The sequence below is a fragment of the Triturus cristatus genome, chromosome 7, assembly GCF_964204655.1.
Source record: "Triturus cristatus chromosome 7, aTriCri1.1, whole genome shotgun sequence".
Lineage (NCBI taxonomy): Eukaryota > Metazoa > Chordata > Amphibia > Caudata > Salamandridae > Triturus > Triturus cristatus.
Window position 1 is genome coordinate 602,488,815 of NC_140590.1, and position 20,307 is coordinate 602,509,121.

A 20,307-nucleotide genomic window follows, 5' to 3' on the forward strand; every position below is an offset into this window, starting at 1 on the left:
GGCTTCTTTCTGCTCTTCTTCTTGTTCTTTCTGCACGTTATCCTTCTTCCTGCACTTTTCTTCGTCTTTGAGGACTTCTGTTGCTTCTTTCTGCACTTCTGTTTTTTTCTTTATGTGCATTTTTTCTTCTTTCTTCACATGTCCTATCTCTGTAGGCATAGTTAGAAATTAGCATTTAAAAAACCTTTGAAATTCACAGAAAAAACCATAGGTTTCAGGCACGTTATAGTTAGGAATTAGCATTTAAAAAACCTTAGAAATTCACTGAAAAAACCATAGGTTTCAGGGGTGTTATAGTTAGCTGGACTTTTCACTTGTACAAAACCATTGAAATTCCCCCGTTATAGTTAGTTCAGCTAACTATAACTCGCGCGCCCGCAATGCACTGCTGATGATGTCACATATTACATCACTCATGACATGGTCAGTGAAATCACTCATGACATCACTGATGACATCTCAAATGACATCACTGATGACATCTCTGATGACATCATCCTTGTGATAGAGTGGCAGACCTCCTCTCACCCTAATATAACCTTTGATACACACATTCAAAAATAGAGACTAAACTTTTCAAAACAATAGACATACCAATACCAGTTACAACAACCTCTTCAGTAATTCTAAGATCCACATACACATCCACTCATTCACCAACAGTCCTATACAGTCACTCATACATGTACTCACTCATCATATGTACTCATACACCTATACATCCTGTTACACAATGCCACTCATCCATAGAGTTACTCACACACATAGTCACTCATGCTAATATAGAATCAAACATACATTTACTTGCATATACAGTTATACACACACCACCACACTTACTTCTACGGAAACTTACACATACTTAGTCTTTTAAACAATCACTTATAGAAACACATACTTATTCATACAGGAACTCTTTCAATCTCTCACTCTCACATATACTCACTTATATACACCAATAGTCACATATACTAGTTTAAAACATATGTAGTTACTCATAAAGACACTATTGAGACAGTCATTCACTCACTAACACACCCATACACACACTCATCCACCCATACAGTCCTGCACACATGCTGTCTTCAACACATACAAAGAGTGAGTCACTCATTCATGCACCTATGCACTACGTAATGCCCCCCACCGAACCATGCAGACACTCGGACTGATACTCAAAAAACCAACTAATAACCTATATAGACACCCATGTAGCTACTCACCAACCCATGCAGCCACTTATACACAAAGTGAGAGACTGTGACAGATATTTACATATTTAAACATTACTCACTAAGCCATGTATTCACTATGATACACTTAATCAGTCAGTTACACAATCAATTTTTCAAAAACAAATCATCCATTTAGACACTTATATACCCATTTATTCTTCCATCGACCTTGAGATATACATATATAAAACATATTTAATTTTCAGAAAAACACACATTCACTGGATGATGTCATCAGTGATGTCATTTGAGATGTCATCAGTGATGTCATGAGTGATGTCACTGACCATGTCATGAGTGATGTAATATGTGACGTCATCAGCAGTGCATTGCGGGCGCGAGAGTTATAGTTAGCTGAACTAACTATAACGGGGGAATTTCAATGGTTTTGTACAAGTGAAAAGTCCAGCTAACTATAACACCCCTGAAACCTATGGTTTTTTCAGTGAATTTCTGAGGTTTTTTAAATGCTAATTCCTAACTATAACGTGCCTGAAACCTATGGTTTTTTCTGTGATATACATACATATATATATATATATATATATATATATATATATATATAAAATCAGTTGTTATAAATAGTTGTGCAAATCCTCACTGATGTTAAGATCTTTTGGGGTTATGGAGTCAAGTTCTAATATGTATCGTGTTTTTTTAGCTGTCGGAATAGTTTCTCCCGATTGCCACCTCTTCTTAATCCGGGACGTCATCAATAACAAGATACTTCAATTGACAAATTCTTGTTATGAAATTGTTTAAAATGGCAAGCCACTGGATAGGAAGGGTCAGAGTTGACAATTGCCCTCAGGTGTTGAAATATTCTCAAATGCACCTGGCGCTTGCTACTTCCCACACACCTAGGCCCATAGTTGCATTACAAAACATATACATCATACTCCGTTCTGCACACATATACATATACGTACATAAAATGCTTGGCTCGTGTCACATGCATCATGAAACTTCATAATCACTACTTCATATCACCCCTTCCTCAAATAGTTGCCACATGCAAGTTGAGACATATAATGCATTTATAAAAGTACACTCAATCATGCACGCATGAAATCATGCACAGTAACTGTGGTGTGCAATTAATATCCGGAATAGAGTTTTCCCCGAAGTGCCGATGTTTAAAAGGCAATATCACCCGGATCAAATAGTATCGGGGTTCCTTTGGAATGTCAGGCATATTTAGTTGCCCCCTGGTCATCTAACAGAGGAAGCAAAGCTTCTTTTAGGGTAAAGTCACTTGTAAATGTTATGCCCATCTCCTCTATCCCCGAAGAATTGGGGATACTTTCTTGAACGTCCAGTAGTCGTTGCCATTTAGCCTACTGGTCTCCGACTTCCTGAAAGCAAGTGAAACTCCTTATGTCCGCGTATTAAGTCTCCCATCTGGCCCCTCCCCTCCTGCGTATTGGTGTCACGTGTCTCATGCATGCCAGGGTGCCTCATTCCTTGCATACATAGGAATCTAGGCCAAAAGGAGCGGGAGCGTGCTCCAGATTTCTCAATCTTCTGCTAGTACTGGCTTTGTAAGAAACCTGTAACAGAAGAATGGTCTAACACTGTAGTGTCGTTCATAGGGATGGCAGACAATTGATATGTGGGGTGATGTTAGGATGTGGGACAGGTGACCAGAGGGCTGAGTTAGGTAAATGTGGAGAGAGCCAACCACACCAGCCAGCAACCATATGTGTTCTGAATGCTTTGTGCTTCCATGTATAAGGATGAAATATTTTGAACTGTAAAGTTAGATTTGTTAGTTATTTGTATGTATGGTTTGTACCTAAGGAGATGCAATTTAATGCATCAAAAGGGTGCAAGTTACTGGAAACTTGTATATTCCTCAATTTTTGGTAAAGAAAATAAACTATTGCTTATTAATGTTGCTACAAGACATAAGAATTGTGAAGCGCCATGTGGAGAGCATGTTGTATTAAATATTGTTCGACTAAGTAGCACCAACATGTTCTCATTATGTTAAATGAAAATAAAAAGAATTTTAATAAACACGGCCAGGAGAAAACGGCAGAGGATAAGGTTTTTAATTTTTTGTTAGGTCGATCCCAGACATACATCCAGAGATGGTCCCTTCTTAACTTCACATTATGGGGGAAGACCCCAACAGTTAAAATTAATGACGCACCCAAGTATAACCACAAATTTGAATACTTCCTATACAGATTCACAAGTGTCCATTTTATGTAATAAAGAGATTATAATAAAACACTCTATCTAGAATTAAAGACATCTTAGGCTAAACCACGCAGAGTGTGAGCAGGTACTAGATCCGGATGTTTACATCTACTGCCAATAACAACTTATTACCAAGTGCACCAAAACTCCCAACTCTCACAATTGTTATTACAAATGAAAAGTGCGGCACTATGGGTGAACTTAGAGAAGGGTAAAATGCACTGCCCAAAGGAATTGTTGCCACTCTATTTACGCAAGTACATTACATTGACACTAGACCATCTTATAATAGGGTTTACAAAAGCCTATAGCTTCAAGGTGGGAGGCTCGGTGGTGGGAGGAGATGGCGGCCGGCTAAAGTGACCGGTCGGGAGCTCCAAGCTGTCCAAACGGCATACTTCATGAAGCGCTCAATTTATATGTTATATTGCGCACAAAAAAGACTGACAAAATTTGGGAGATATGCTGGCCACAAAACTTAACTTTAATCTCCGAGACAGGCACAAATAACGAACCTACCGAGTTCTGTGGGAGCGGAGAGGGCGAAGAGGCGGTGTTGGATGGCAGCAGTGCACGGCATGTTCTCTCCAGTGTGTGGGCTCAAGCCTCGGAAGAACAACGGAGTTAACACAGGGCGGCCGCCAGAATCTCCTTCCGGGGCAGATTGGGAAGAGTGATCGCGGCTCTCAGCAGTCTTCCCGACGAATGCAAAAGGTGCACCGTGAGCAGCTGGGAAAGTGGCAGCAAACGAAACTGGGGAAGAAGAAGGAAAGCGCATGAAAAGGGTAAGCAAGCCAGCGGGGGCCAAAATTACAATTAAAAAGTTTCAGGCCCGGGTTGAAGACAGTCTGCTACCATCTGAAGAGGAGTGGGGGCAAAATGTAAAACTAAATACCAGCTGTCCCTCGGAGTTAGCCACAACAGCAGATTGTGAGACAACAGAGGTACGAGTTACTGCCTAAGGAATAGGCAGTTTCTTGGAAACACCCCGACAACTGCCTTAAATCCTAGTATTGACCCCACAAGCACTAGAAAGAAGGGGAGAAAACAGGTCACAGCGACAACTCTTCCCCCCAGAACTAGAGGGAAACAAAATAAAGGGATAGGATCAAGCGCAGACTAAGGGCTCAAGGTCAGAGTTACTCCCTCACTAAGATCATTTTTTAAAATACAAGTACAAGAAAAAACACAAGCACAAGTACAAGAAGGTCAGGTAGGCCTTGAGGCTCTACCCTCAAATAAAGTACACCACATATATAATTCCTCAAATAATAAGACAAAGGGCAAGGTGGCTGAAATGGAGGAAGACACACCACAAGTATCAGTGGCCGAGGAGAGACAGGCACCAAGCATAAATGTAAATGGAGAAAATGTGGAACGCAGCACGCAACTAACTAATTCCTCCGTACCCCCTCGAAACTCCACAGAAAAAATGTTGGAAATGATGTTAGAAGAAATGAGGGCGAAATTTGCGATCTCAGAGGAAAACCAAATTAAGATACAGGAGGCTTGTGAAATGTTAGATACTAAACTGAATGCACTGGGGGAGTAACAATAGTAGAGGCTGTAGTAGAAACTCTGAGCAAGGAAGTTGAATTACATCAAAAAGAGATCAAAGCACTCAAGTTAAATGAAGAAAGCCTTAAAGACAAGTTAGAATCTCTGGAAAATTAAGCGAGGAGAAACAATCTAAGAATTTTAAATGTGCCAGAAGGATTAGATGGAGACGACATCAAAAAGTATGTAGTCGCGTTGTTAGAGGATAACTTCCTGGGCAAAAGCAGCTGCTTTAGCGGAAGATATACAGAGAGTGCATCAAGACCCTTTTGGTAACAACAAGATGAGGAAAACCCCGAGGAAATTTTTGATACATTTTAAAACCTTCACCTTCAAACAAAAAATACTGAGTGAAGCCCTAAAAAAAGGCTCTTACAACAAAGACGAGTGGTCATTCAGAATTCGGTCTGACATCTCAAAGGCAACACAGGACAGACAGTGGGAACTCGGCCAGCATATACAACATCTCAGGTCCTTAGGCGCAACAGTTTAGATGTGATTTCCTGCTGCTCTGAGAATAATGTGGAGGAATAAAATGCACAACATTAGAAAGCCAAAAGAGGTTGAGCGCTTCCTGGAACAAATGCGACTGCAACGGTAAGAATAAAATAGTTGTGCGGAGAGCATGGAACTCAAAGAAGGGCTATCAATACTGCCCAGTGAAGAAAGGAGGGAGGCTTCTCCAGCGTGGGTGGATTCAAATAAGATAAAAAAACAAACATATATACACATGGGTGGGAGCAAAGTAGGGGGAAAATACAAAAAAGTCCTTACTAAGCAAAATGAAGGAAAAAGGGGTCGGTAAGATGGAAGGAAGATCCCAGCTTCAAAAAAGAACAAAAAATGAAGAAAGACACATCAGCAGTTAATATACTTTCATGGAACGTCAACGGCCTAAGAACCAAGAGCTGTAGAAGGAGAATATTCGAATATCTGAAAACAATAGAAATTATAATTTTACAAGAAACGCACCTACTAAAAAAGGAATGGGAAGAAATAATAAAAAAATCAAAGATGGGTGGACTCATATGCTTGTACAAATCAAGAATGTTGCATTAAGGGGGTGGCAATACTATTTAAAAAGTCTCTCAAGGCAAGGATAGAGTCACTCGAGGTGGACAAGAAAGGGAGATGGGTGATAATAGGAGTAAGACTACTTAATAAACAGTACACGATTGCTGGTTACTATGGTCCAAATTCCGATGACCCTGAACCATTACAAAAGGTATATACACAACTACTAACAGCCTCATCCCCAATAATTCTGGCAGCAGATTTTAATATAATTTTAGAACCCAAGATAGATCGCCTCCCAGCCAGAAAAGAACCAAATCTCTTAAAAATGAGAGAATGGCTAGAAATATGCATAAGAGACTTGGGATTAGCTGACATCTGGAAGGTGAAAGGAGATAAAGTGCAACGTTTCACGTTTCAAAATAAAAATTAGGTCATTCCTCTAGAATAGATTACTTCCTGTTGGATAGAAACTTAGTTGAGTACACACAAAGAGTAGAACATTTGCCAACCCACTTTTCTGACCAATCTGCGGTTCGGCTAAAAATCTGTTTGAGTCACACTACAGCACCCTCAAGATGGGCAGTCGATCGAACAATTCTAGCGGATCCCCAAAATATAGAAGCTCTAATAATAGAAAGAGATCAATTCTTTCAGGCAAATAAAAAGGGTACCTCCAGGCAGGCAAGTGGCCTGGTACGCCTACAAGGCGGTAATTAGAGGAAAGATAATAAGCATTGCAGCATATAAATCTAAAAACACAATGCGTAAAATCAGCCAAATGGAAGTTGTTATAAAACTCCTAGACACAAAATTAGAAAAAGAATCTTCAACATCAGAGAGACTTAGTATAGAAACTGAAAGGAAAACAAAGAAAGAGGCCCTTGCAGAGACCCTGGAGAATATGGTGAGAGAAAAATGGGAGGCAAGTAAACTGTCCCATTATGAATATGAAGAGGGGTGTAGTAAGATGCTGGCCTGGAAGATAAAAACGGATCAAACTAAAAATAAGATCGTAGGTATCCAAGCCGGGAATTGCTCAGAAATAAGTTCTGAAGATACTGTGATAATGCAGGAATTTTTGAAATTTTTCGAAGAGTTATATATAGAAGACACAACTCCAACAATAGAACAACTTCACGGCTACCTAGAAAATCTAGACCTTCCCTTACTAACACAAGATGAGAGAGAAGACCTGAACGAAAAAATTACGAACAAAGAAGTAGAGGAAGTCATTAGAGGTTTAAAGAAAGGAAAGGCCGCTGGCCCGGATGCTCTACCTAACAAACTATATACAAAATTAAGAGATGTCTTGATTTCCCCCCTGACAGAGTTGTTAAATGATATATTTGTTGATAAAGGAGATCTTCCAGACTCATGGAACCACACAGTAATCAACATTCTCCTAAAGCCTTGGAAGAATCCCAGGAAATGTGAATCATATAGGCCCATCTCCCTCCTAAACTGCGATTACAAAATATTCACGCAGATTATGGCGAAGAGGCTAAGTAAAGTTGCAGGTTCTCTAATTAACATAAATCAAAAGGGCTTCATGAAAGGAAGACAGATTCAGGAATTGACACAAGAGGTAATGGGAGCAATAGACATAGCCATACAAGAAAATATGCCCCTATCCATTATTGCTTTCAATGCAGTCAAAGCATTCAATAGGGTAAATTGGTCATTCCTGAGTAGTGTCCTGGAAACATGTAAGTTGGGGGAAAACTTTCAAAGAAATGGTAAAGAGATTATATAGAGATCCAACGGCCAAAATGTTATTTAATGGTAACCTCACAGAAAAGATAAAGATCAAGAGAGGTACGAGACAAGGGTGTCCTATGTCTCCCCTGCCTTTTCATATATCGAACCTCTAGAGCAAAATCTTAGAAATAACCCAGAAATATCCCCCTTTTCATATCAAGGATGGGAGAAAAAAGTCACCCTTTATGCGGATGACCTTATGATTTTCACGAATAATTTGGCAGGGTCCTTTAAAATTATAGAAAAAACTCTGGAGCAATTCGGTAGAGTTTCTGGATATCTGATTAACCAGTCAAAAACTGTTATTATTGAATGGAACACCCATAGTAATAATCAACTCGTAAAGGAGAAGATAAGATATCTGGGTCTGGGTCTGGAACTGGTATAGACAAAATAGCCCAGGTAAATTTGAACAGGGTTTTTAGAGAGGTTGGAAAACTACTTAAAGTATGGGGGGGTCGTCTTCCCCTAGCTTTTATGGGAAGATGCAAACATAATAAAGATGTCAATCTTACCTAGATTTACTTACATTTTTAGCTCAATTCCATTAGAGTTTAAGAGGGAGTCAATAAAGAAACTACAAGGGGAATTCAATAACTTTATATGGTCATCAAAAGATACAAGAAAAGCTTGGAAAAAACTAAGGAGGAAAAAAGAACAAGGTGGGATAGCAAGCCCAGATTATTAGCATATCATAGAGCTTTTCAGTTTAAACACCGGACGGTTCTAACAAATAACTATGAGCAATATCCAGCCTATTTGCAAGCTATGACTGGCGAAGAAGGAAATTACCTATACAAATTTGGACATCCAAAGTATTTTTAAAAAATCAAACTGAAGGTGCTCCGGTCAGCAGCAAAATTATAGTATCACTTAAGATGCACACTGAAAATACCTTACTTCAGTGAATATGCTCCGATATGAGACTCACCAGGGACTCCCAAATTTCTCAAAGATAGACTTGCAATCCCTCTAAGGCAAGCAGGAATACTTAAATGGGGTCAATTGATAACAGACAACAATACAATTGAATGGGACCAACTTGTACATATAACAAAAGGCACTTTATCAAAATTTAAACTCTATCAACTTTCAAGTTGGGAGAAGTCTCTAGTAGATTGTAAAAAAGGAAATGCAGGAGAGTGGGACTATAAAAAAAAAGAAGTCTCACGATGGTATTGGGCCCTCATAACAGCTGGCGAGAAGGACTTCACAATTTCAGACACGATTTGGGGGAAAGAACTGCCGTCGCTGGATGTTAAAAAAACATGGCAAGTATCTATGGAAAAATGCTGGTCCATTGTAAAATCTTCTGCTTTAAGGCGAAATCATTTATTTACCAAACATAGAGCCTACTGGTCCCCGAAGATATTAGAAAATCTACTAGAATGACCAATCGAAGTAAGTATCGACCTTGTAATTTTTGGGGTGGGTCAAATAGAGGTGGGTGTACATAAGCTAAACAAGAAACAAGAAAACCTACTGTTCTTGTTAATATTATTAGCCAGAAGGGAAATTTGTGTTAAATGGATAAGTCCCACATCACCCACACATTGGGAATGGCTGGCATCTATCCACAGGATAAACAGGTTGGATAGAAGCGGGAGACCCAGTAAAATAATTTCATCCGCTCCAATCAGCCACCATAAAATAGATATTATGATTTTATAAATTCCGATGATTACGTTATAGCAATAAATAACAAGCAGAATGCTTCTTTGCGTAGCCAGGATGGCTAGCTCCCCCCTCTTGGAAAACAACTAATGGTAATGGAAAGAAAGGGACCCTTGGGGGAAAAAAAAAAGCAGAGGGAGACTCCTGAACTCAGACTCGAACAAACGGGGCAATGAAGGTTCGGAGATAGTAACACAAGGGTCCCCGAAACTCCTTTACACAATCTATTGCTGAATGAGGACAAAAAAAAAAACAACAAAAAAAAAAAGGTGGGAGGCTCATCATGTAGAAGGGATAGCTGGATTGCAGAGCGGATTACACACATAAACCAAATGTTTTGGAATGCTCATTTGGCCCCTTTTATCTGGCTCCAAATGGAGCACGCATTAAGTGATGCATTAAAGTGGTGATATAGGCAATCATCACACTGTCCGAAATGTACCCTGTGAAGTGCACAGAAACACTCAATGGAATAACTGGTACTGAACTGCCTCAGGACATGAAAACAACTTAAAGAGGTCGTATCAAGGCTGTACAGTACACTTCAGTGTTCTACTGCATTGATGGATGGCCCTGCAGAAGAAATACACACCTAATACCTGGTTCGAATTACTACTATCCCACAAAAGACTGGCATGGGAATCATTTAAATATTTGCATTTCAATATGCTGCACGATTGGTAATGGTCTACCCACAACTCTTCAAGACCAGGCTTCTCCACCATTCAAATTGCTGGAGATGCCAATACTAAAGGTGTGACCTTCTCTATATTTTGGGGACCCTTCCCCTGATACAGTTGTACTGGTGTGCATTCTGTGATGAATTGGAATGCTCCAGCAGCCTCAAAATCTGCTCAATCACAACTGGTGATACTAAATGACCGTGTGCCCCCTGAAGTGCCCTCTGAATACTGAATCTATATTAAAGGGACAGAATATCGATGGGACAGTATACTCAAAATAAAATATCAACAAATAAGTAAGTCTAGATTATTTACGCCTAGTCCACATATACGTACCTATGCGGTACATATATCTTCAAGATATGTGGATGTGGATTTAGGAATAGTAAATCTATGCTTGCCTATATGCACTTACTGTGGGTATTTTGTCTTTTGATATTCTGTCCATAACATTAGTATGCCACAGTATTGTTGGTATTGATATTCAGTTGCACAATCCTACACAACACATGATCCATAACCCTAGATGGATAGCGACATCAGCAGCAGCAGCAAAACTATGGACCTAGGGCCACTGGAGACAGCAGACAGTGCGACCATCTCATGAATGACAAAATGAATTGTCCAGGATAGCACAATGTGACTGACTTATCTACAAACGTATTGATTAGCTGCACCTTTTAAAAATAATATGGAGTCCCTTCCTGGGGGAGAGATGAGAAGACTGAGAATCTTCATCTCTGCTAACCCCTAACAAACGATATGGGTAACGTTTATGCTGCTTAAGAAACCTCGACCATGGGACAATCACCACAAAAATAAAGACAGGGATACACCCTGGACCCTTCTTGTCCTACAGAACCTCCAGCTGAAGGGCATAGATAAGGCGGTGTCTATACCAAGCTTCCTACCAGTCTTGCACTGTGTATTTAACAGTGGGGCATGGATACATACCAAATAGCAATGCATGGAACTCTGTAACTGACCTATGTTCATCAGCAGACTGTGCAAAGCATGAGACAATGTCAGAGATTACCCCGGGGGCATTGAGATTGAAGGGAACCTTCTAGACTCACATCGGCATTTGACTCATCCTGACTACCACATAAGTGGTGGACACCACCTACTGTTATTAACGTGTGAGACTTGCGCTGCTCCGATGGCACAACTACATACTCCTAACACTATTAACTTTGTGTGTCATGCTGACATGCATAGTGGACTTTATTCCTGATTATTGATCACAGACCTAATTCCAGTGGCGTAGCTAGGGGTTATGCCACCTGTGGTGGCTACTGCATCTGCTGCCCGCGACAGCCTAATCGAAAAGCGGGAGGGGGGGGGGGGGTGGCGCATCATGTGGCCGCAGGTAAAAGCGGGGGGGTTGATGATTCTTATGGCCACAGTTAACAGCATGGGGAGGGAGGCTGGCCGTTCCCCCCAAACCTCATGCTGCCTTGGGCAGTCCGCCCTTGACTAGCTACCCCACTGCCTTATTCCAGTTTACGTCATGATTTAGCCTTATCTTTTAAATGGTTTTCCCCTTAATACTATCACCCAAATGTAGGTTTGAAACATTGTCCCTCTCTTCTTGCTAGTGGGACTCTAGCTGCTATTGTCTTGGGCATCTATAATGCAGCTAGGCGTATTAGAACAATTCACAGTAGCACCAGTTATGTTAGAGGAGGGGAGAAGTGATGATTGTTTTATTTTTTTACAGTGAATTGTCAATTATTTTGATGGTTTGTGGACCCAGGTAGTGGAAAATGTATGCTTTAATACTGTGGTGACGTTCTTTACATACTTTAATAAAGAAATACTGCAAAATAATAGTCAATCGGTGAGCATTTGTTGTATCTAGAAATGTAAGCACTTAAAATAGGGTTTTGCATGGCAATTTAAATCATAAAAATTAAAGACTTGACATATGCTGAGTCAGCAGCCAACTACACTGACAAGAAATTGTCTCTGTATTCTGTTAGAAGTCTGAAATAAAGAAATAATTGAGGGGCTAATTTTGTAACCAGGCTCACTGGACTGCAATTCGAATGTATCAAAGGCTAGCATGATACTAACCCACAAAGAAGGAAATGTAGACCTTACAAATGAATGAAACAAACACATCAAGGAACCAGAGTGTTCAATCATAGGAAAAGAAGTCAAGCATAAAAAGATATAAAGTTTTTCAACCACATACACTAAAATGAAGGCCTATTACAGCAAGAAGCCATGAGTTCACACGCTACAGAAACACCAAACCAAAACAAAATATTTTGTATTCATACAGAGGAGCCATAATAATTGAGAAGATGAAGGTCAGCTTATAATAGCAGGAAAAGACAAAGGACATTAGACAGTTCAGAAGAAAATAAATGATGCAATGCAGTCTCAGCACAACAGAAAAGGGTGTGCGTGTCACATGTTATGCCAACATGCCTTTTTTGCAGTCACAAATTACATAAACAGTAACTGAGAAGCGTAAAATTGGAATTTGAAGTAACTTGTGCCCCCGCCATTCACAGTGTTGTCATCAATGAAAGTATTTTAGAGGTTATCAGTGATGGTATCAATATTGTCATCGAATTTGTAATGAGCGATGTAATATGAAACGGTATAAGCAGTGCATGACGAGATGCGAGTTACAGGTACTTTATGGCGTAAGTAATAGTTACTTCAGTTAACTATAACTGCTTAATTTCAATTTGCTTAAGTTTAAAATGTTATACTAACTACAACGTCCCTTTAACCTTTTTTTCAGTGAATTGTCAAGGTGTTTTGTAATCTCAAGTAAGATATCATTACCACATCTAATTATAACGTAACTTTAACCTTTGTGTTTTTCAGTGAATTTCTATGTTTTCTTTTAATGTAAACTGTTTTGTTTTACTATACCTTACTATACCAAACCACCGATGAGCCCAGCCTTCAGCCATGCACATCGTGCGATTGGGGTGCAGGGCCTGGCTTATGGCCAGGCCCTGCGCCTAACCCCCGTGGTCAGCCAACATTACACTGTGCACAGCATGGGGTTCAGACAGGGTCTGTGCCCAACTACTTGTAGGCTGTGCTTATAACCACCTGCTGGCAGCCAACTCGTCTGCTGCAGAGCAAATAACTCCAAGATACAAATGGCAAAGGTATGTTGTTTAATCAACATGGTGGAGGAATATAGGAAGTGTGTGGACACTTTAAACAATAAAAGCATATACATAGTGAAAGTAGTGCTAATGTGGAGAAGTATTTAACACACTTTTTCCCATAGAACAAGAAATAATATAAAGAGCTGTAACTTAGGGAAAGAAAAGCACCATGGGACAAAACCAAGCAAAATAGAGACATAAAAAACAAGAAATAGCAGAAAAGCACAGCAACTACAATCCTCATGTTTATCAGAAGTGGTGCCTGTGGCGAACCACGGATTTAACCGGTCCAGCAATGGAACTCTCCAGAAATTGTTCCACAGGCTCCCTCCGGAACCAATCACCCATAAACAGAGAATCAACGCCCATCTCAGTCGGTTGCAACCTAGAATCAACCACTGGCATGGATTGCTAAGGTATGGAACCCTCACTAAATATTAAACGGGAGACTAGGTTTCATTTACTGTTGTACACTTCACAATTTCTTCCCATTCCATACACGACCACCCTGAGTCACAATACTTCTTGGATTAACTCACCACTTTCAGAGGTTTACCACATTTGGACATTCCTTTATTTTACGAAAGCAGACTAAGGAACTCTGAACCAGTCACCCATCACAAAGTCAGGTCTCTTAACTGCAAATTTCCTGTCATACCAAGTTTCCATCTTCTCTTGTTTACTAGCAACTCTTTTAGCCACATCCTGAAAACGCTCCTCAGGAGAAGCATCTTCAACGCTATTTCTCTTGCTACTAAGCTTCTTCTTGAACCACCAAGGACACAGTTTAGAAGCCGGGTCTCTGACTTTCAACATGCTAAAAGAGCTGACTCCTGTAGTTCCGTGTGGTGTGATGGGTTATATCCATAATTAAGACCTTAGGAATTCTATTCGATCCAGATCATTAATTCTACTCCATGTTACACTTTACTTCAGTACCCGATTTAACTTTTCCACTTGAGGGTTGTATAGTGCTGTGGTAATGTGTTTAATGTTATATGTGACCGAAACAGTTTGATTTCCTGGGACGTAATTTGTACTCCATTATAAGTGACAATAGATTGGAGTGTCCTCCCTAGCAAACAATTCCTTGAACAACTCTACAACTGAAGTAGAAATGGTTTACTAACTTAACTTCAGACCATTTGGAATGGAAGTCCATTCAAACTAAAGCATTCTGGGAGACACTGGGAACACAATGAAATGATGCTGAGATATTGAATGCTATCTTTTTCAAAGTAGTTTTTGTCCATGGGGTGGGAACTCGAACATCTTGTAGAGATCAATAAGAGAGCTAGGGAGACGTGGGGTACGTCCGTATCCCCTGTGGTATAAGTCAGTTTTATCAAAGCTGGACGAACCCGAAGGTGTTGGTACAATCACTGAGAAGCAGTGATAGGGAACCCAGTAGGTTGGTTAAAAGGCCCCTCACACACCAACCTGGTTGGTGTCATGCTTCATCATAGGGGCCCCAACCGGGTGGCCGAGTGCCTCCAGGTTGTGCTGCGACGCCTGACTACAGCGGAGCTGGTGTGGTGCAGAAGTGTGATGTAGTGAAGGCTTAAAAATATCTCTGAGAGTCCTTGCCGAGGTAAATTTATTAATGGCGGCTCAGGATATATTAAAATTAAACTATGTGCTGCAATTACGAAAGAGATTAGTTTCTAATAGTTGTATGTGTGGTAGGTCTACATGTTTCAGCCCACTTCAGAGTGTCAGGGGCTTTCGTCAGGACCAGTGTGTGAAGTGAGTGGCAAATTTTGGTCAAGTAGCAGCACCCGTATTCCACCTACTGAGGGCTCCCGGATCCGGGATCCGGGAGCCCTCAGTAGGTGGAATAGGGGTGCTGCTACTTGACCAAAATTTGTGATTTAAGGAGCGCACTCCTCCCCTTTCCTGAGCAGCGATCAATACTCAGCCATAGTGTTTTTTCGCTGCGGTGTCCGCCAGTGTGCAGACACCGTTTCCACACACCTTAGCGAGTGTGTAGGTAACTAAAATCTTTTTATTTTTTCACTAATCACGTGGCATTCTTCACTTTGCCACTCACTTCACACACTGGTCCTGACGAAAGCCCCTGACACTCTGAAGTGGGCTGAAACATGTAGACCTACCACACATACAACTATTAGAAACTAATCTCTTTCGTAATTGCAGCACATAGTTTAATTTTAATATATCCTGAGCCGCCATTAATAAATTTACCTCGGCAAGGACTCTCAGAGATATTTTTAAGCCTTCACTACATCACACTTCTGCACCACACCAGCTCCGTTGTAGCCAGGCGTCGCAGCACAACCGGGAGGCACTCGGCCACCCGGTTGGGGCCCCTATGATGAAGCATGACACCAACCAGGTTGGTGTGTGAGGGGCCTTTTAACCAACCTAGTGGGTTCCCTATCACTGCTTCTCAGTGATTGTACCAACACCTTCGGGTTCGTCCAGCTTTGATAAAACTAACTCGAACATCTCACCGTAAGCGCACTGAAGACAATCTCTCACCCAACGATCAGTCATCTTGTTCATTCCGGCCACCAAAATTACAGTGCAATATTCTTTATTTTTCATACATCCCTGGATAACTTTCATGAGCAGCTTTAATTAACTTTTCTCTTTTACCAGCGGAAGGCATGCACTTACCATCCTTAAAAAGCAATACTCCTTCCATCTCCAAATTTTCTTCAACTGTCATAAACGGGAGACACTCTACAGGTACAAAATTATGTCTGGCCCAGCCTTCCACCACCAATTGTTGCACCCTCAACTGTAAACATATCTTGATTATGTTTTATTTTGCCTACTGACTATATATGCCTCCACAGCGGAACTACTGTTGTCTTCCATTGTGGTTTACTTCTATTAGCTGTGACTGTAATTATTATCTGTTTACATTTTGCTCACTATTTATTGCCTGTACCACCCTTAGCTTTTCACTATATCCCCAATGTCCCCCGCTTACTATGCTCCCCTGACCACAGTCTACTCTCTGCTAATCAAAATTTGTAAACTTTGGCTCGCTTTACCTCTTTGTATTTCTCTCTCCAGCGTTACCCCTTATTATGTTCCTCTGCCCCAACCTGCTCTCTGCTAATCGAAATTTGTCAATTTCAGCATGCTCTACCTCTTTGTATTTCTCTCTCCAGCGTTACTCTGATTGTTACTCTTTCTGACCCCCTTTGTTTATACCTCTTCTCTTGCCCCGTAACGCGGCCCTCCCCCATCCACTGGCTCCTGCTTTTATCTCTTATCTCTCACCTGCCCCCTGCTCCTACCCTGACCCTTCCACCTTTTCTTTGAGCTATATCAAATCTTCCCATCCTTCCTCCCTCCCCCTCACCTAACTTCCTTAATATAAATCACCATGCCCCCTCTGACACACCCCTGCAATACAGCTGGCTTCAGACTCAATCCACAGGACTCACCCATCACCAGACATGGCCAGAACTCTTGGCCCATCCTCTATTCCCCTAATCTCTCCAAAAACGGCAAGAAAAACTTTAAACACAAACTACTTATTGGTCACCATGAAACTCTTTTTGTCGATAACTACCTTAGCCTCTCCTCCATAATAACAGGCATTTGCAATGCAATAGGTCTCGCATTTGCGAGAGTTTGAGCTACTAGCATTTCTAATAACAATGCCTTTTATTTGTTTCAAAAACCAAAACGAAATCAAAGACGTAATTTACAAAACGGATCAATATCTGCATTACCATGTGCCGTTCTGAAACGGATCAATATCTGCATTACCATGTGCTGTTCTGATATTGGTCAACAGCTACATTAGCGTAGTCTGTTCTGAAGTGCGTCATTTTCATGTGTTGTTTTGAGATGCAGATAGTCCTGCATTACCATGTCCTGTTCAGGTCAGAATAAATACCTGCAGTACCACGTGCTCTGGATGCTCCGGATGTCTGCCGCCCCCCCCCCCCTCTCCCTTCCGAATGTTTCAGGTGGATTCTTCCTCAGCCAACAAATGCACCCTCCTGAGAAACGAGAGAGCCAGCATTAAGCGACCTCAGAGCAGTAAACGAGAAAAGTAAAACGATCCACTGATGACGGCCGAGAAAAAGCCACCCCAGGAAAATCCAAACAGAAACAAACGGTATCCAAACCTCAATGACAAAAATCATTAGTTTAATTGATGTGGAAGATGAGTGAATGATATAAGCCGCCCTGTGAAGGGTTCTTTATAAAACGCGCTGCCGGCTCGTCAAATGCAAAACAAGCGGCAGTGAAAGCGATCACGAAAGCGATCGCTTTTGTAACACAAACAAGCCGCGAGTGGTGCGAGCGCGCCACTGCGAGACATGTGGTTCAAATGAGCTTGCCCTTGTCTGGGCACGATAATTGAAACCACATGACGGCCGGTGCATGTAATAGACACCAATAGGCCATGGGCGGAGCAATGCGCCCGCCTTTGGCCTATTGCATCAAAAACACGCATGCAAAGCCCAATAGCGTAAGCCAAAAGGAAAAGCACACGCATGAGCGTGTGCGATTCCTGGCTCGATTTTGGAACCCCGTACAAGAGGTCTCTCGCTGCGCGAGCATTGCTGCACACTGCAACACAGGCGTGAGACCTAAAAAACAGCTGCATTTTTATTGTATCTTGACTCCCATATTATGTTTGCCCTCTTTGTGGAATCTTCATGTGATGTCACCTTACAGAATGGTGGGAGTCAAATAGCCACATTTGGCTGGGCAGCATGCTGGCTGCTCCTGGTGGGGGTCTCCTTATGGTCTCGTTGTGATCTTGTAACTATCCTGAATAATACCTCTCTGAACTACATCTACCTGCGTGGACTTGATCACTACAATTTTTGGCGATGATCTTCAAAAGAACCTGCTTCTGTCACCTCTTCAAACTTCAAGCTATTCCAAGTACAGACTCTACAGTAATTCAAGTTAACCATCTATCTACAACTGGCATCTTTGACCCCACCAGTGATCTCCCATCGGTCGCCCACAGCAGTCTGCCAGTTGTTCCTCTGCGTCTGTGGAAGTGCTGTGCCCTCAGTGAGAGTAAGCCCGCAACTCATCAACGTCTTCGCTTTGTGCTGTGCCTTCAAGTGAGGGTAAGCCGGCCAACGTCTGCGCCTGCCAACATTTGCCTCTTGTACTGTGCCGTCAGTGAGGGTAAGCCTGCCAACGTCTGTGTTCTGTACTGTGCCTTCAGTGAGGGTAAGCCTGACACTCTTCAAGCCTGCCATTTATCTTCGTCTGCACGCTACTCATCAACTCTACACTGTCTGGTGAAGAAGTTTTTGTTTTTTTGTTTTTGTGTTCCCCTGCCAAGGCGTCTCTTAAGGAGCCCGGTCAACTGCATGCCTCCACTGTCTTGAGAGCACCTGCCTGGGGAGTGCCTGGGCAGTCACCAAGAAAGATTTCTGTTACTTGAACTCGTCTGCTGTCCCTACAGTGTCTCAACTATTTCTACTACAGCCCAAAGCACTGCGTGCTGTGATGACAGTGTCACCAAGAAAGATTTCTGCTGTTTGAACTCGACTGCTGTCCCCATAACGTCTCAACTATTTTGCTACAGCCCCTCGACATGCAAGCGGCAACGTATTTGAGCAGCCTCATTTGTGTGTCACAAGCTAGTCATTTCATCGCAACGCTGTGGTTGTTTCTTCAACATGTTTGTACCAGTGAACATGCCCTTGGAGTGCATTTTGCGTATTCCCTACGATTGGCAGTGTTAGATGAGGTGAGGAATTTCTTTGTCTCTGATTGTTTGTCCCCATCGAGACATTCGTTTTTTTATCAACAGCATAGTTGTTTTTCAAAAGAGTGCAGAGTGCGCGCTTACCTCCACCTTCGCTTTATGATGTCTCTATGGTGCCGGCCTCAACGCGCGTGAAGTGACACGCGGGACCTTACCTTCAGCTCTTCAGCCGCCTCGAGCCCTGTAGTGCTGCCTTCGTCGCATCAGCAGCCTTTGATGCTTTGACGTGCTGCTAACCACTCGGCATACACGTCTGTAAGCGTGGCGCCATCCTGTGGCTGGTGGACATTTCTTCGTTATACTCTGGGTATTCCTGCATGTCCTGCCAACCACGCTGTTTCACGTTTTTTTCAGTCAAGCTCTAACTATGCGTGAGGGACTTCCTGACATTGCACGACGCTGACTTTCCTTCACCAGTTGTCTGTTTCCTCCACGGATGAGCCAACCACTGTTTACGCTCGTCATGAAAGCTCTGTGATCTCACAGGTACTCTCTCCTTGTCGTGCTTGTGCCTGCCTGTCAATGCGGTTCACGACTGGAAGTTCTTCCCTGTTTCAGCCTCACTTACCTTACTTCTGGGATGCCATGACCTGTGTCTCAAACTAAGTGTTTCTGACTGAAAGTGCTGTATAATTAACTATCCACCATCGGCACCTGCATTTACTACCTTTTGGTCACAAAGTGCACATTGTCTGTTTGGTTTTCTTCAAGGATCTCTACTCTGATCTTCAGTTTAAAGTCTGCCTGCTTTTTTGTTACAATGCGAAATCCAGCATATTCTTGCATTTTCGTTTCTTGGCACGTTTATGTTGTGTTCCTTTCCAGAAGGGATGTTCCAGGCAGTTGTTACTCGGGTGCGTAGTCGCTCACCGGCGTGTGTCACAGGTCTATGTCATTACATGTTTGCTTCGTATACAAATGTTTTACCATTTGTTTACTATTCTTTTTGCATGCTTCTTGATCCCCTACACTGGGAATGCAATGGGTTTGTAGTCCCATTTGCCAGCAGTGGGTTTAAGTCCCATCTGCTCATTTTATAGTTACTGCTTTACGCCTTAAGTTGTGTTGCTACACTCAAGTCAATCATGCATTAGGTTTTAGTCCTTTTGCATCTCTTTACATTCAGGGCAACTATGCATGGGTTATTGTCCCTTTGCATCTTTTGTGCTTCACTATCCCTAGAGATATGTCTCGGGTTCCTACCCATGTATTCGGGTTCCTACCCGAAAAGTTAACATTTACGTTGCTTTAGTGCACAGTCTGGAAGTTCCACACGAGTTGTCCATACACGGACACCGTTTGTTTTATTT

General features: G+C 41.8%; 1 protein-coding gene across 3 annotated transcripts in view; it reads right to left on the reverse strand.

The window, feature by feature from the left end:
- Nucleotides 1-20,307, reverse strand: part of TMEM100 (transmembrane protein 100) — a 123,895-nt gene that overhangs the window by 44,891 nt on the left and 58,697 nt on the right. For all 3 annotated transcript variants that reach the window (XM_085617174.1, XM_085617172.1, XM_085617175.1), the window contains exon 3: nt 3,960-4,193. In XM_085617174.1, the coding sequence (XP_085473300.1) occupies nt 3,960-4,193 (234 nt within the window). The remainder of the gene's footprint in view (nt 1-3,959; nt 4,194-20,307) is intronic.